The 16,213-nt window shown below is 46.4% G+C and overlaps 1 protein-coding gene across 1 annotated transcript in view; it reads right to left on the bottom strand.

Moving 5' to 3' along the window:
* Nucleotides 1-14,275, bottom strand: part of SLC7A5 (solute carrier family 7 member 5) — a 39,890-nt gene extending 25,615 nt beyond the window's left edge. The window contains exons 1-2 of the mRNA XM_084533197.1: nucleotides 13,546-14,275; nucleotides 1,143-1,268 (exon numbers count right to left, since the gene is read on the bottom strand). Coding sequence (XP_084389323.1) covers nucleotides 1,143-1,268; nucleotides 13,546-14,158 — 739 coding nt within the window. The 5' untranslated portion in view covers nucleotides 14,159-14,275. The remainder of the gene's footprint in view (nucleotides 1-1,142; nucleotides 1,269-13,545) is intronic.
* Between the last annotated feature and the right edge of the window lie 1,938 nt (nucleotides 14,276-16,213).

Raw genomic sequence — 16,213 nt, 5'->3', positions numbered from 1 at the left:
CATATATATCTACATGAGGGACCAGGAGAGTGATTTACCCTCAGAAGAAGGACCAAAGATCAGTACAGAAGGAGGGAAGGTGATTCTGAAAATGCAAATTAAGATTATTATCTTCAAATAAAAAAAAAAAAATGTAAAGACTTCTAATGGTGTAAAGAACTATCAAAGGTTTATTTTTACTTTTCCTTCTAAGAGGGGGAAAAGTTCAGCAAAGCAGTCTGGGGAGATATGAAGAGGAGGGAGGTATATTCTGTGATAAGCCTCAAACAAGGTTCCTGTTGAGTGCAAGCACTGAGCTGGAAGAAAATAAAACCTCTGATAAAGCAAGAAATTCTGCAAAGACAGCACTTGTTCCCATAGCTGAGACAGGAATTAAAATGCTCACGTGCATACACATACCGCCCCCCTGCTAGTACAGAGACAGGAGGAACTATCCATAGTCTATTTATGTTTGTTATATAGCTACTTTTATCCACATTGAACAAGTAGGGTTTGTACTATTCCCTGAATGTTTTTGTTTGTTTGTTTTAAACAGAACTCACACACACACACACAAAAAAAAAAAAAACAACAACAAAACAACAGACAGTAAAGCCTATCTGTGTAGGTTAGTTAATCAAAGGAGTTTGGAACAAAATATCTCCCTAGATTTTGAGAGGATTTTTAAAGTGTATAAAGCAAATAAGCAAAGAAAAAAAAGGGGGAGGGTAGAAAACTTGCTTTATCTTCCCATTTCTATAAACATTTTTTGGTTGTTAGTTGACATGCATGAATGCTGCTGTCAGCTGAGAGTCCTAATGAGTTCATTATACAGTGAGAGCACGGGTTTCTGCAGCCTTGGCTGAGCTAGCTGTCTGAGCCTTTCTCTAGCATGGGCTTTCCCTGTGAACTTGCCTGAGATGTTCCATACTTCAGTGAGGTGAATAAAAAAAATGTTGTAAATAAAATGCACAAGTGCACTCAGCCCCTTACAAAGCACAAGCTGGAAACACCTGACGAGCATGCAAGAAATCAAAAGATGCTTGCAATGCACTTCTGCTAGCTCTGAAATACCTGGGACAGGACTGTTGGGTTTTATCCCCAATTCCTAGATTCTGCTGCAACTACACACCACATTCAAAAGAAAAAGGAAATGTACTCACCCCTTGCAAGCTGAACGAAGCCAAGAATGATGATCAAAGCCAGTGCCAGCAGTTTTGCCGCAGCAAAGGCATCCTGAACACGAGTAGCAGCTTTCACACTGTAACAGTTCACTGCTGTGAGGAGCACTGAAAGAAATGGACAAGAAGAGACACATCAGCTTTCAGTAAAACAAATTATGACAAATTGGTATTTGCTTTTCGCCAAAACCTAAACAAATGTGAAGTGTCTCTTAAAAAAAAAAAGCAACAAACACATTCCATGAAGTTCACGAGTGCAACTACATGCAATGGTTTCAGGAGCTCTTTTCTAGTGACTTGACAGAGTCGAGACCATTCCAATATCACACCAGCCACAAGCAGCCTTCAGTCACTGAGGATCACATACTGACTTCTTTCAGCCTGAAGTTCAGAACTCTGTGTTCTTTTTCAAAAATTTGCCACGTTTTCAGTAACAAATTTCAAGTTTTGAGTTGTTTTGTTTGGGATCTGAAATAGTAACTTGTCAAAAACCAAGACTTTGCAGCTATGTACTTCTCTGTTCTCTCTCTCATTTTTGCAGCAGGCGGTTTGAATGGTGCATGCACCCCTTGGGACAGGGAACTGCCCTTCTGCACTGGAAAGTACATTTCTGAGGGCATACAAATAAAAGTGGTTACCGCAACCATTAGACTCGAAGTACTCAGCTGCAATCCCTCTTAAGTTGATCCAATTAATGTTGCATGGAAACACCACAAAAATGTCAGGACAACTTCCAGAAGTGATATATTGTTACTTGGTTAACAATAGCACCTAGAAGGCTACCAAGGCCACATTGTGCTGCCCACTGCACAAAAGAAAAGAAAAGCAAGCAGCCCTGACACAATCAACAACCTATGAAACAAAAAAAGCCTGCAGGTCAGCAGTGCAAAGGGAAGGGAACCCAGATCTGATGAAATCCTCAAGCTGTTGCCAAACACAGCACTTACTGGCTGAGTTTCAACTGCTTCGGAGAAAATAATGGTTAAAACCTTTATTGATTGTCCAAGCCACTTGGTATTTCTGTGCCCTGGTCATCTCCTGCTCCCCGGAGCTTGCTACAGAGACGGGCAAATGTCACAGAGAGAGTGACAGTGCCCCACGTGCTGGATGCCCTCCCCTCCTCCTTGTCCCCGTGCACTAAGCCACCCCTTGTCCCCTCGACGTCCTGCCAGCCGGCTTGTCACCACCACCACCACGGCCCGCGACATGCCCCCAGGGCCAACCAGTCACCGAGCAGCTCAGGGAGGAGTGGATGGACGTCAACCTTCCCTCTTTAGCCAGAGGCTTCTCCCTGAGGGCTCTGATCCTTTCCCACTCAGGTTGCAGCTTGTATTTTTACTCTGCAGGAGCCAGGCAAGTTTTTCTAAAGCTGGGAGAGGACGGAGCAAGGCAACCAGTGCTGCTCTGTTACAGGATGTGCTCGAATAAAACCCGGCTACTGCGGTCCTTCAGATGCCTGCCACCCATTTCCCTTTCACTCTGGCAAAGGCTCTTTCCCACATCCTGCAGCTCGTTTTCACAGGACCCCCCCTGCCCTTGCCAGAGCCAAGCAGCTGCTCCCCCAGACATTCAGGCTGGACACAGATGACCCTCCAGAGGTTATCGGCTATATCTGTACTCACAGTTAAAAGCCCAGAGCATTTGGTGCAGGTATTTCAGCCTTCATCAGTCCCCAGAGGAGACAAGAGGGGGCTCAGCCGCACCTTCACCAGGTCAGGCTCCAGCCCAAAGCCTGTCCCCATGGGGCTGAGCCATGTGGGGTGCTTCAGAACAGGGGGGCAGAAGGCTGATAAAGGCAGAAATACCAGGAGCTGGATGGCTTGTGCCCTTAGACCCCCGACACGCACTGAGCATCACAGGGAAAACCCCAATTCTCCTTTTTTTTTTTTTTTTTCTCTCCAATTTTTGCTTGTCAGCTCAGAGCAACGGCATGCTCCCACAGCCTCCCATCCTGCTTTCCAGGCAGGGCACGAGTGGGACTAGCACAAAAAAATGCAAAGTGAGAAGTAAAATGATGGGAGGAGGAATGAGCACTGACATTTAAAAGGGTCTTATCAGTCGTCTGCCACCCTGCATCTTGCCCGGCCTGTGAGAAAGCAGACACAGTGGAAATTGCTCAGGAAATCCCAGAGCCCAGGAATAGCCTTGCTAGAACTTACAAACACTCAGATGTGCCCATGGCTGGCATCAGAGGCCCCAGTCTTCAGGGACTCCAGTTTCTGTGGCTGACAGCAATGATTAAATTTAGGGTTCCCGCTCGAGTGAGCACCCCGGAGTGACAAGATTTCCTGGTGACTCAGAGCACACAGAGGCAAGAAGGGATGCAAATTGCATCAGTCATTCACACACAGGTCTGAGAGCCTGCGATGACCACAGCACAACGGCGATATGCAGCAGGCTAAGAGGATTTTTGCTTCCATGTACTGCTCAGCTAAGGGCTGTAGAAGAAGCTTGTAGGGGATCTTTAGGTGGGGAAGAACAAAGCCAGTCCCAGTGCAGCAGAAGGCATGTCCCAGGTGCCTCCTTTCAGGACCATTGGCTTTTTTTCCTCTCCCTTGCAAAGCCCTAGGACCTAACATCATTTGAACACAAGAGTATAAAGCTAGGAAAAAAGAGAGCTGGAAATCTTCACAAAGAAAAGCAAGGGATCCAATTTAAACTACAAGAACGAAAGGCAGCAGTAAATGAGGAATTTTAGATTCAATTTTTTGGGGATCATCAAGTTGAAGCCCGTTTGGGAGTCTGGGCACTTGGGAGTTGGTGAGAGCGAACTGACCCAGGGTGGCAAGGCCGAGCTGCTTTGTTTTGGCCGACCTGCCTGATTTGGGCCGATATGCTTCGTTTTGTCCGACCTGCCTCCACACAGAGCAGAGAGCAGGCGATGAGGAACAGCACTGAGGCCGGTCACGCTGCCTCTATCACACAGCCCCCCCGCCACGTGCTGCTCCAGGCAGATAGGCCCCGGCGCAGACACCACGTGCGCGGCCTTGGAGGCCTTTCAGCACCAGGCCGGCAGTGCCAGGTTAGCAGGGCCACGGCTCTATCACCCTGCAGCAAGAGACCCAGACACGTCCATACAGATATACAGGAGAGGAGAAAACACTAAAATAGATAGCAAGGTCATCCTGCTGGGTGTCTGTGCAACGGGGAGGCAGGGAAGAGGAGAGAAGGAAGCTGTGAAATGACACTAAGCACACAGGACAGCTCGTCTCCCAAAAACACCTCTGGTGAATCCTGCTGGGGAGGGAACCGAGGATCCAGGATTCACTTCGACCAGCGATTATGCTAAAAATAAATCTCCCCTTGTTTACAGAGGGATATTTAAAGGATGAGCTAACCCATCTAAAAGCACACTTTTCCCGTTAGCGAGGGCAGCCCCTGGAGGTGCACCATTTACATTCTCTTCCCCATTTAGGCATTCTGTTTCTTTGACAATCGCTGGTTCAGCCTCCCCGGTAACTACCGACTTCGCCTGGATCGTTTTTCATGTTCTGGTTCTGTATGAAGTCGGCTGCTTGGGCTGCGGGACTGCAGCAGTGTACATAAAAGGCAAGAGCTTCTACACGATCCCAAACTGAAAAGCACCACAAGCTTCTGTATTCAGCCCTCAGAAACATATCAGTGCCAGATAACCAGGCTTTGGAAAAATAAGAAAACACTTTGGGCCAGAGACTGCGAATAGGGCTGAGATCTTCCATGCCAGTCATGACTCAGGGTCCTTCACGCCACGATCTCTCTGCTTTGCTTTTCCCACCATGGAATAATATTTGTCTTTCCTAAAGGAGTGTGGTAGAGTTATTACACTTTAATGTTTTCCAACATCAGACAGGCTAAAACAAAACAAACCAAAACCAAAACAAAAACAGTCTCACTCACTAGAAAGACTCGTACAGACACCGACATGAAGCAACAGACCAAGTGCTTTTTCAGTAAAACTCCAACACAAATTCCAGTGGTTGCTAAACTTCTCAGGAGACCAGAGGGCTGGGGTTTCTTAAAACACAACATTTTACCCCTTTTTTATTCCTTTAATCTGAGGTGCTGCCCTGTGAAGCAGGGGCTGAGGGACTCCTGGCGCTTCTCCACTCACCTGAAATGAACTGCTTTACATGAACAACAGGGAAAGCTTCACAGTCACAGTCACAGCTACTCTATAAATCAGCGCCATGATACAACGCAGGGAAAGATCAGACCACGCTGCCCTAATTTCCGTAGCACCCTTCCTAAAGCCACTGCTGCTGGCAGCTGTCAGAAACCAGCTCGGCAGCAAGGCAGCCCTTCGGTGTGATCTATCGGAGCTGTTCTCAGGAGTGAGTCTAGGAATAAGAATTTCAGCACAATCTGAAGTGACACCATCTGCCTGATCCAGCAGCCCCTCTCCAAAGGCTTCACATAATTGGGATAACAGGAGTGAGAGTGCTGCAGAGATCTGAAATGTAAAAGAGGGTGCTATTTTATTTTTTTTTTAAATCCTTGGTAGAAATGAAGAAGATACTCAGCTGTAGACAGAACATACAAAGTACTACATATCCCTTCATCTCTTCTGGTGACTTCTCGTACGAAATAGCCCGGCTCCCAGGGGAGCTGCACTACAAGCCACTCAAGCCACCCCTGGCACGGGGAAGGTAACAGGACCTGGCAGCCAGGGGCTTTCAAGGAGACATTTGGCTTTATAAAGACAACAGAGGGTCTGGTTTCAATTATTTATCTGTCCTAGTAGTCCCAAATGGCTTCAGGCACGTCACTTAACCTGTTCTGCTGGCACTCAGAGGCATAACTGGATGATTTCCCCCTTGCACTGATAGGAACGAAGGATAAACTGACTAAAACAACATAGGATCCAGCACAATATCTTCTCTACTCCCACTCCCTCTTATTTTATGGGCATATTCCTCTGAACATTTGTGGTCTCAAGTTCCAAGATCCCTCCCAGATATGATTTCTGTATGACAATGGGAATAAATCCCTACAAAGCTGATACAGAAAGGGATTGTGACAGTCCCCGCACAGAATAAGGCCATGATGAATGCACTATATGCAACAACATCTCCCGTGTCTAAAAAGAAAGGGCAGGACATAGTAAAGCTCCCCTGTGGGAGCATGTAGTTCTGCCCAACGCAAACAGTACATGAATGGAGCCCTAATACAGGTAAGCCAGGGCTCGGCATTTATGATGAAATGGTCTTGGCAATTATTCCCTAGAAGAGGGCAGGGCTGCAACGGGTAATGGAAGGCAGCCAAGGACCGGAGATGGAGTAAAGACAGCGTTCGAGGTGGCTGCATTTGAAAAAATGCAAATGGACGAACAGCAGATCTACGGCCCTGTGCACTCATCCTCATTCATGGGGAAAAAAGGATCCGATTCCAGCAGCCTATGTGACTTGTTGACTGGGAGTGTTTGCTTAATGCCTTCCCAAGATCTTTAGCAGCTTTTCAGGTGAAGTGCTTCTGAAATGGGTGTAAGAGCTCTTGAGATACTGGTACAGCTGCCTTCACGCTGCGTGAGGTCACACACTACCTGGGGAGCCTTGCACAGTATCAGTTTTGTTCTTTATTTTATTTCCTGTATGTTTCCCTGTCATGGTTTGCAGTGCTTCCTACTTCCTATATAATTCTGTATACGCCTCTACAATGAAGATGAATGTATTTAAGCAGCTTGCTTTAATATATAAATTTAGTTAACCTACTGCAAGTTACCCATGAATTCCTATTCATGATATTTCGAGACCGGAATGAAAGGGAAATGTAGGGCAGGGAAATTTGTGGAACATGTTGTGGGAAAGAATGAGGAATGAAGAGAAATGCTCCACCTCAGCTTTCCTACCAGGAAAACAGGGACTGTAATGCTGACCACACGCAGAGGATGAATCATGCAGTAACTCCTGTTTATATCTCACACATTTCTAAAGTACTTAGTCCTTACAAACCTAAGATGATGCTTCCATTTACCTCCTGCCATGAGATGTTAATTTTCTCCTTGTAATTACAGAACAGTTCCCAGCTCCTTTCTATTGCTGCATCCTAAAGCCAGAGCTGCTCCTTCCCCTCTTTGTAAAGTGCAGACATGTTTTGTCTCCTAGCTGGGGCCGTGCACACAATTTTCAAGCAGAGACAAGGCAAGCTGAGCACATGGCCACCAAGAAGCAAGCCACAGGGATGACACCAGTACATAGCACAGAAACAAAGTAGTCCACAAGCTTTAAAGAGAGCACGCTGCCTGGTGAGAACTGCTGCCTAAGCCCACGAGAGGTTAGACGCGTCTAAAATAAGAGTTACTCTACATAGTACAAACAAGTAAGGGCACTACACTGACTACAGTAGTTTAAACAGGTTGGACTAGATGATCTCCAGAGGTCCCTTCCAACCTCAACCATTCTGTGAAACCAATACCTTAACTATTTACTAAGGCTAAAAAAACACCACCTTACATTCAGGCAGCTGTGAAGCTACAGAGCCTCCCTGTAGCCTCAGGTACCTATTTCTAGTAGCACAGCCTAACACCAGACACGCATACAAGGGTGTGCACAGAAAACGGGTTGGGAAATTTCAGCTTGATAGATACTGGGTGAAGCCTCATGCCCTGCACACTGGTGGAGAGAAAAGGCAGAAGGGAAACCTCCGCAGATATTTCTTCAAGGACCACTCTGTGGAGAAACGAGGCTATTGGAAAGGAGCACTTAGCCCCAGAGAGAATGTGTCTATGTTAAAATTAACTTGTATTAATAATAATCACACCTGGAAGCAGTTTCCTTTTCATTTTTCCTCCCAGAACAGCAATGCTGAGGAATTAGGGGATAAGCACATCAACAAGTGACAGGTAAAAGAAGGCAAAGGCTGCCTTCCCACTGGATTTAAGAGGGATCCTTTCCAGAGCCACCTCCCTGTTGAGACCATGAACCCTGGATGCCTCTACCAAGCAGCCCTTTTGGCTAGCTTCAGCCAACAAATGTGGTGTGTGGCATGGAGGCTATATACAGTCGGTGCTTTCACTGGTTACAGAGTGGAAAAAAAAATGAGGAAAGAGGTATCTATACACTGAACAGAGGAAGAAGAGGGTTAGCAACAAGATGCACATAACAATAACCACCACCAGACAAGGTGGGAAGAACAGAAGAACCACCACCCTGGGGAAAGGAATGCTTCTCACTTCAGTTCGTGTTGCACAGGACAAAGAGAGGGGCTGTAAAGCTGACTGCTGTCACAGCTCCATCTCTCAGCCAACTTTCAGTTCCAGAAAGCCTCTGGTGCTGTACCAGGCTCAGGAAAGGCACACAGAGAAGTTAGCACCAAGGGGGAATAACGTGAGTATTTCGTCATGTATCACAGCTCCCAGAAGCATCCACACCCTCAAATTTCCAGAACTCTGCAAGATTAAATTAACAAGCACTTACTTGCAATCTCTTGAGAGCTGTGCCAAACTAGTGCAGCACAGGGCAGAAAGGCAGCACCAGGGACTGCCCAAAGGAAGAGCTCCATGAAGAATTTCAGGTTTGCAGATACTGCAGAGCCTGGATCTCAAGCTGCACGTGATTACCATAATTTCATATGAATTATCTTCTAAACGGCAAACAAAACCTTACTAATATTTTATGTGCGTGTTAAGCCCCACGGAGATGTCACCATCCTTGCAAAACAGATGGTCAGCTACTCCAGATTCTTACCTGGATCACGATTATGCTACACACCTTCCCCTCGCTGTACTGAATTAGGTTCCACAAATCCTCAGGAGGGTGGCTGGCCTTAAGCACTGAGTGCTAAATCCTGGGTCACGAACTTAATGAAAAATTCCAGGCAGGTTTTAGTGAAAATCCCACTACCTATGCCAGGCAGGGGGGCAGAATTCAGCTCTGTAGGCTGCCTGGCAAGAAACTGCTTCCTCGTCCATCGCGTTTGGATTGGGACACACTGGGACTGCCAGACTACCGGAATACTTGAAATACTTCGCGATGTTGCTTTGAATTAGACTGATTATGGGGAGTTTCTCTGAAAAAGCCTTCCCAATTTGTTCATGTTAGAAGAGCAAGACTCCAAAGGATCTCAGTGGTAATGTAAATCATTCAAATACAATAAAATTTAATGGGACATTTGTTGCGAGAGCCAAGAGAGGGGTGCCAAGAAATGCAGTAGTTGCTTGCTGTGTTACAAGAGTCCTCCAAGCCCTCATCCATTTCAGGAGAGTCCTGCTAGTGTCAGGGGCTATTTTCATTAATGCTACTCTCTCTAATTAAACGCAGATTTTAAGAAAGCAATCTCTGTCTTGCAACATCAGCTGTACAGTAGGGATCCTACAGAGACCCCTTCCTTCCATTCTGATCAAACAAGTTCACATTTACAGATACAGCTTGGTTATTGAATCCACCTTACTCAAAGAAAAGGAAAAAATAGCCTTCAGAGCTTTACACCTCGCTTGGCCTGACAGATTAATTCCAAGCATCAACACTGCAGAATAAACCCATCTTAGACACGTATAAGGTGTTTTATGCTTGCTTTACTTACCATTTAATAGCTGATGAGTTCAAAATCCACCTACAGCTTCACTTTAAATCTGGGTAGCTGTTTGACCAGCTGTTTCAAGTAAAACATCGGTACCAGATAAAGACGTTCCTGCTTTCAACACATGCGGTTTCTAGCTGAAATGCTGCCACTGAATATTCACTTATAGACTATAGCTATAATTTGGCAAGCATTCAAGGCACGTGCTTGCACACTTTTGCCAGACCCTGGATTTGATGCTATTCTCCTTTAACTCACCATGCACTCAAGGGGCTGGCAGGCACTTAAGCTTCCATATGACACGTGCTGGTAGATATAACTCAACTCTGCACTGACTGCTACTATTCCTCCACTATGAGGATGCTCATAACAAGAGAGACAAATGACAAGTATGTGCTCATTTTGCTGGAATTCCACGCTAGCAGAAGGAGTGCCCAAAGTAATATTTCAGAAGTGGCAAAGGAAGCCTAGAGAACTTTGCAGGAAGATTAAAATACTGGAGCTTTGGCAGCAGCAGATATGGCTGCAGCAATACTGGGGTTATTCTTGCCAGATTAGCATATATAATTAATAAGTGATAAAAGGCTTGAGAAGCTAACACTCAAATCAGTCATTTGACATTGGGGATCAAGAGTAAAATTATATGCAACTGGCAGAGTTTCTCAAGCTTCTCTGGAGCAGATTATGTTGTCAAGTATAAAATAACCTGTTATGCAGCACACAAGGGGTGCGAAGCAGGCTGTGTATAAGAATGTGTGTAGGAAGAACAGTTCAGGCACTTGTGAAACACCAAGCAAGAATGAGTTCATGTCTGGAAACAACATTATCCCGTCTCCCTTCTCTACAGGAAATTTATTGTACTACAGTTCAAAGAGCTATCACATGTTGAAAATCTTCAAATTAGCAGCTGGAAGTAAGAACTATGTATGTTATCTTTAACCGGATAATTTGAAACTTCCTATCCTTGAGCCACCTGCAGAACATACACAAGCATTGGGCTGTGCTCTGTGATTTTTAATGATTTTTGTTAAGGTTTATCAGTTTGTCAATATTTATGTTATCAACTATGAGAAGCCAGCACCTCGTAACTCTCTGTCCATCTTCTCTAGAAGGGGAAAAGTTGGTCTACAAGAGATCATATTTAAGGGAATTCAAATGGCTCTTGAATTTTCATGCCTATCCAAAAATTCTCAGTTTCACAAACTTTTTCTGTTAAAAATACTTAGATATCAGGTGGGGTTTCCATTTGTTTTCCTTTAGCATTTGCTTTTTATGATTTATCAGCCTTAGAAGTATCAGAGATCTAATCTTTCACATTAAATGACATGCAGTTTATATGACCATAAGCTACTTAAGTAACCCACAGCCTCAAAACCACTAATTAAGCTACCTGCAAATTCTTACACCTAGGGAGCACTGGGTGTTTTGCAGCGAACATAAAACAAGCCACACCAACGACAAACTGCTTGACCCATCTTGCTACAGGAAGACTTCCTTGTAATGAATTCTCACACTTTTATTTGACAACCTTAATTAAGCATCCGTGATGTCTTGTGGAATATGCCTCGCATACCAACTGACTGTAGATTACAATCTTGATTTCAGAAAATACCTTTTTGAAGTTAAATTCTACTTACCACCCACCTTGTTTTCTTCAGCACGTTAAGAGGAACAAAATTCCCTCTTCCAACCATATTTTTTCTTTCAAGACTGTGATTTATTCAGATTATCTTAATGCCTAGGAATTCAGTTTCTGCATTCCATGGTGGCAAATACTGAACAACACATAATTTATTCAACTGTTCAATAGCAGTAACACCTGGAGGGGAAACAAGTAACTTTGTATTTCTCCTCTTATGAGAAACCATACAATCAATTACATTTTATGTTGACACTCAAACTTTTTGCAAAGAATACAGCTGGTACTGTTTTAGATGGCTGGGCTTTGCTTGCGTAAGTCATCAACTGTTCAGGGCCCCAAATTCCCCCATTGCTTCTCAAACCATGCTTTCCCTTTCAGATAACTTATTAACGTATGCTCTAGAGTGTATGACCAGATTTCCTATGCTAAAGCTCCTGAAAAAAAGAACCAACAAAAAACACAGTCACTGGGTAGGGGCATGCTTGGGACAACCACGTAGCAAGCGGCTTGTTAGTCCGTGGTAGCTTTGTGTGATTTGCTTAGTCCTTGGACCAGATTTACTTCGTTTATTGTTCCCATTTCATGATGTGGTTTTGGCACCAGACAGCAGGAAAGCTAACTCCAGAAATCAAAGTTGCAGAGAACTAACTTGCTGAAGGCAATGCGCGATGAACTAACCTTTTAAAGCAGAGGAGACAAAGAAAGATTTAACCCAAAGCATAAACAAACTAGTAGCCAGGGGTGGTGGGAGTAAAGCTTGAAGAAGAAACACATGGAAATGACGCAGATTTGTGGAACCAGCAACTCTTTCTTTGGCGTTTCAAGGTAAAGGGTCAAGAACAAATTCTGCTTCGGGAAAACTACTAATTGCTAGCATAAGAAAGCTGCAGAAACTTAAACTATTTATTAGAGAAGAAAAAGTGGGAAGGAGAGCTGGCATCAAGAAGTGTCATGATGCAATCCGCCCTGTCTCTGAAGAGATCTTGCTGCAGGCAACTCTACTTTAAGCTTGTATTTATTTTCTGACCAGTAAAATGGGAACAGAGACACCTGAACCAAGCTCTTTTGGCAGAGTTCCTGCAGATGAAAAGTAGATTATTCTTGATTATGTTGTTAATTATTGTACAGTTTGCTGCCCTGCTGTTGCTTATGTTATTGTATCTGCTGGCTAGTCATATACAGTATCTATCAAAAGACTTGGTCCCTTGTGTATGAAGACATTTACAGATAATATATCTTCCCGCAAAGACCACGTGCTACAACTTGTGAATGCCTGCGATCCTCAGAGGGTGAAGGACTCTAACACAATCTCCCTTTGGACAGCACAAACGGGCTTCTCTTCACAACCTCAGAAAATAAAAATCACACGACTAACTTCCCACACCAAATAAATGTTTTATATAAATAAATAAATAAATAGAATAGCTCCTCTCTGAATGTTTATTTACAATGGCACAGCAACTACCAGTGGAGTGGAACACCGACTGGCTAGGAAATAAGGGAAGATAGGCAGAAAAACATCCAGATTTTAAAGAATGGGGGATCTGGATGGGGTGACTTTGCAGTTGCCAGAGGAACACAAAATGGGGCTTCACTGGCAAAGCCCCAGACCTCAAGATACCAGAGAAAAGATGAGAACTGCAGCAGCACGTGGCACAGCAGAGACACGAGCAGCCGTTAAGTTCATTGTGGCACGAATGAACTCCTCTGTGAGGCACCCGCTCACAGGAATTAACATTTGCTAGCAAAAAAGAAAGCAATAACCCCAGTTTCCAAGCATGGTGTCCGTGCACATGGAGCTGAGAAATGCCTCAAAAGCGGTTCAGCAAACAGCTGGGTGGTGCAGCACAGGCCACATTCAGCACCAACTGCTGGCAGCAGATAATTCCCCAGCCCCAGCAGCTCCCACCCCAACCCACACACAGCAGCCCCGAAGTGCTGGGGGCAGCAGAAATCCCATCCGAGCGCACGCACCGAACCCACACCGCATTTATCGTGTGCGCTTGCTGCATGTCCCAAATCACAGGGGCTCCCTAGGCCAAAATCGCCAGCTAGGGAATCCTCGTGCTTGAATTATTTGGGATGGTGCCGTGCTTTCCACTCGCATCATTCAAAACCGAGCCAAAAAACGTGGCTGCAACCAGCACGGGGACAGAGCCAGCTGCTGTGGCTAGGTTTTGCTGTATGCAAGGAGGAAATTGGTGAGCAAGGAGACACGTGGGGCCGTGCAGCAGGACAGCGGCTACTTACGGACACACAGACAGGCCACCAGCTTGGCAGCATCGTCGGGCACCGGGCAGGTGGGGAAGATGGGCTTGAGCAGGTAGGTGGCGAAGACCAGGGCCACGATGTACTGCGAGGAGGGCCGGATGATGAGCAGCTCTATCCAGAGCTTGAGGAAGGCGGGCAGCGAGCCGTACACCTCCAGCATGTAGGCATAGTCCCCGCCGGATTTGGTGATGGTGGTGCCCAGCTCGGCGTAGCAGAGAGCCCCCACGATGGAGAACGCCCCGCAGACGGCCCACACCACCAGAGACAAGCCCGGCGAGCCGGCCTGCCGCAGCACACCGGTGGGGGTGACGAAGATGCCGGAGCCGATGATGGTGCCCACGATGATGGCCACGCCGTTGAGCAGCGTGATGGAGCGCTGCAGGGCCACCCCTTCCCCTTCTCCCTCAGCCTCAGCGGCGGGCGGCGAGGGCGAGCGGGCGCAGCCGTTCTCCTGCGCCCCTCCGCCCGCCGCCTCCAGCATCTTCTCCATCGCTTGCTTCTCCTCCTCCTGTGCCAGCGAGGAAGCCGAGCCCGCCGGGCTCCTCTTCTTCACCGTGCTGCCGGTGCCGGCGGGGCCGCCGCTGCCCGACATGGCGGCGGGGCGCGGAGCGGGGCGCGGAGCGGAGCGGGGCGGGCGCGGCCGGGCGCTGGGGCCGCCACCATGCAGCCGCCCCTTTTGTGCCCTGTGAGGCGCCGAGGGGGGCGGCGAGCGGGGAGGGACTCTCGTACGAGGCGGGGAAGCCGCCCGCAGGACGGCCTCCTCGCCGAGGGGAGGAGGAGAGGAGGAGGAGGAGGATGGAGGGGAGGCGGCGGTGGTGCCGCCGCCCGCCGGGTGCCTCACGCACAGCGGGGCTCGGTGCCAGGAATTCGGCAAAATTCGCGTCTCCCCCTGCCTCTGCCGCCGGTGTAAAGCCTTGTCCACACGGACACCGAGCCAGGGCCTGCTGCTGTGTCACTCTCCTTTCTGCAGAGGCACTGCAGAAAGCTGCCTGCCATTTCTCATCGATCACCTGAAAGATCATATATATATTTTTAAAGCCAACTTGGCAAGCACACAGGCAGAACAAGCAACCTCTATGCCCCTGTCTCAGTGAATTGCCTCGTGAATGTCCTTGGATGCAAGTTCACAACATTGCCCGAGGAACACATTCTTTAACAAATGCCTCTTGTCCTTCTAGGATAGGAGATACGGGCAAAAAGCCTGGAAGCTTGGACTCTGCGCAACAAAAGCTGCCCTTGAGAGCTGGACACGGTACCTTTGAGGAGCTGTAGCTCAGCAAGCGAGTCCCGGTGTCCTACTAGAAGTCATGCCCAAGCTCCCAAACCCAAGGTTGATGTCCTTCTTGCCCGTACCACACCCCTCCTTGCAAGTTTGACACCCATCAGCACAGGCACTAGGGTGGGTCAGTAAGTTTTCTGGAAGACACCTCAGAAACGTGAGATCTGTATTTTTGGGAAAAAAAGCAACACTTTAGTAGTGCTTGCAGGTAACTTGCACAGGTACTTGGCATCATGACCCCTTTCGATCCTCAAGCAGCATCCAGAAGCACTTATCAGAAGCTGACACCTACTGGCTGCTCACCACAACTGCATAAGGACCCAGGCGCTCCTCGATTTATGTAAGCATCCCTATTTAGGGAGAAAGCATAGACAAAAATTTCATCTGCACCGAGCACATTGTTCTAGTTTTCAAAGAGAAATGGGATCCCGAAGAGATCGTATAGATTATGAAAAGTAATCATAAATAATAATAAAAAACACAGCAATACACTGTGGACAATATCACACAATTTTCCTGAAAATCTCAAGTATTTTTTTCAGCTTACTAGCTTAACATTAGCCCTGTCACCCGGGCTACATGATTGCAATCTAAACGGATTATTTTACAAAGTAAGATTTACCAACATTTACTTGTCATCATATCTCATTTATCCTAGGCAAAACATTCATAGGCCTATACAGTTAGGAAAAAAACAAGTGCCTACTACATACAGGATTGCCTGGGTGTTAGCCTCGCTACACGAGGATCCAGCAGACAAGACTGGAACTGGAGCAGGATGCGTGCTCCAAATTTAGCTGCAAACTTGAGTGAACAAAAACATTCAAGAGATTTACTTCACCAGTGCTCTAGACCAGGTTCTTACCTAAAGACAAATAACTCAGCTGCTTGCCAATAGGTATTTTACTCCTGATATTACAGCTAAGTCAGAGAAATTTCCACTAGCTTTTGCAACAATGGGACCAAGTTATCTTTTTCTCTCTGCATCCAATTCTTCCAAAATGGGAATTTATTAACAGCCTGGCAGCCAAGAATTTGCAGGCTTCAGGCTCAGTTTTGACATCATTTCTGTTTGGAAATCCTGGGATCAAGAAGCAGTGGAGTACTAGCACAATTGCCACTGAACTGCCACATTTGAAGTCAACACATACCTGGCTCTACTGCATATTAACCAGAGTTAATTCTGCAACTGTTTCTCCATCGCAGTTGCGGTGTTAAGGTGTGTTCAGATAGTGCTTTACATCTTCAAAGCGCTTCACAAGTGCTAAGTAGTAGTATTATCAGTTCTAACTGCAAACATTAAATCTCTTCAGGCCCTCAAGTCATCCTGCACAATCTTTGAAGACGATTTGATTATACAATCAGTTC

The sequence above is a fragment of the Aythya ferina genome (genome assembly GCF_964211825.1).
Source record: "Aythya ferina genome assembly, chromosome: 12".
Taxonomy (NCBI): Eukaryota; Metazoa; Chordata; class Aves; order Anseriformes; family Anatidae; genus Aythya; species Aythya ferina.
This window is presented reverse-complemented; position numbering and strand designations above follow the sequence as displayed.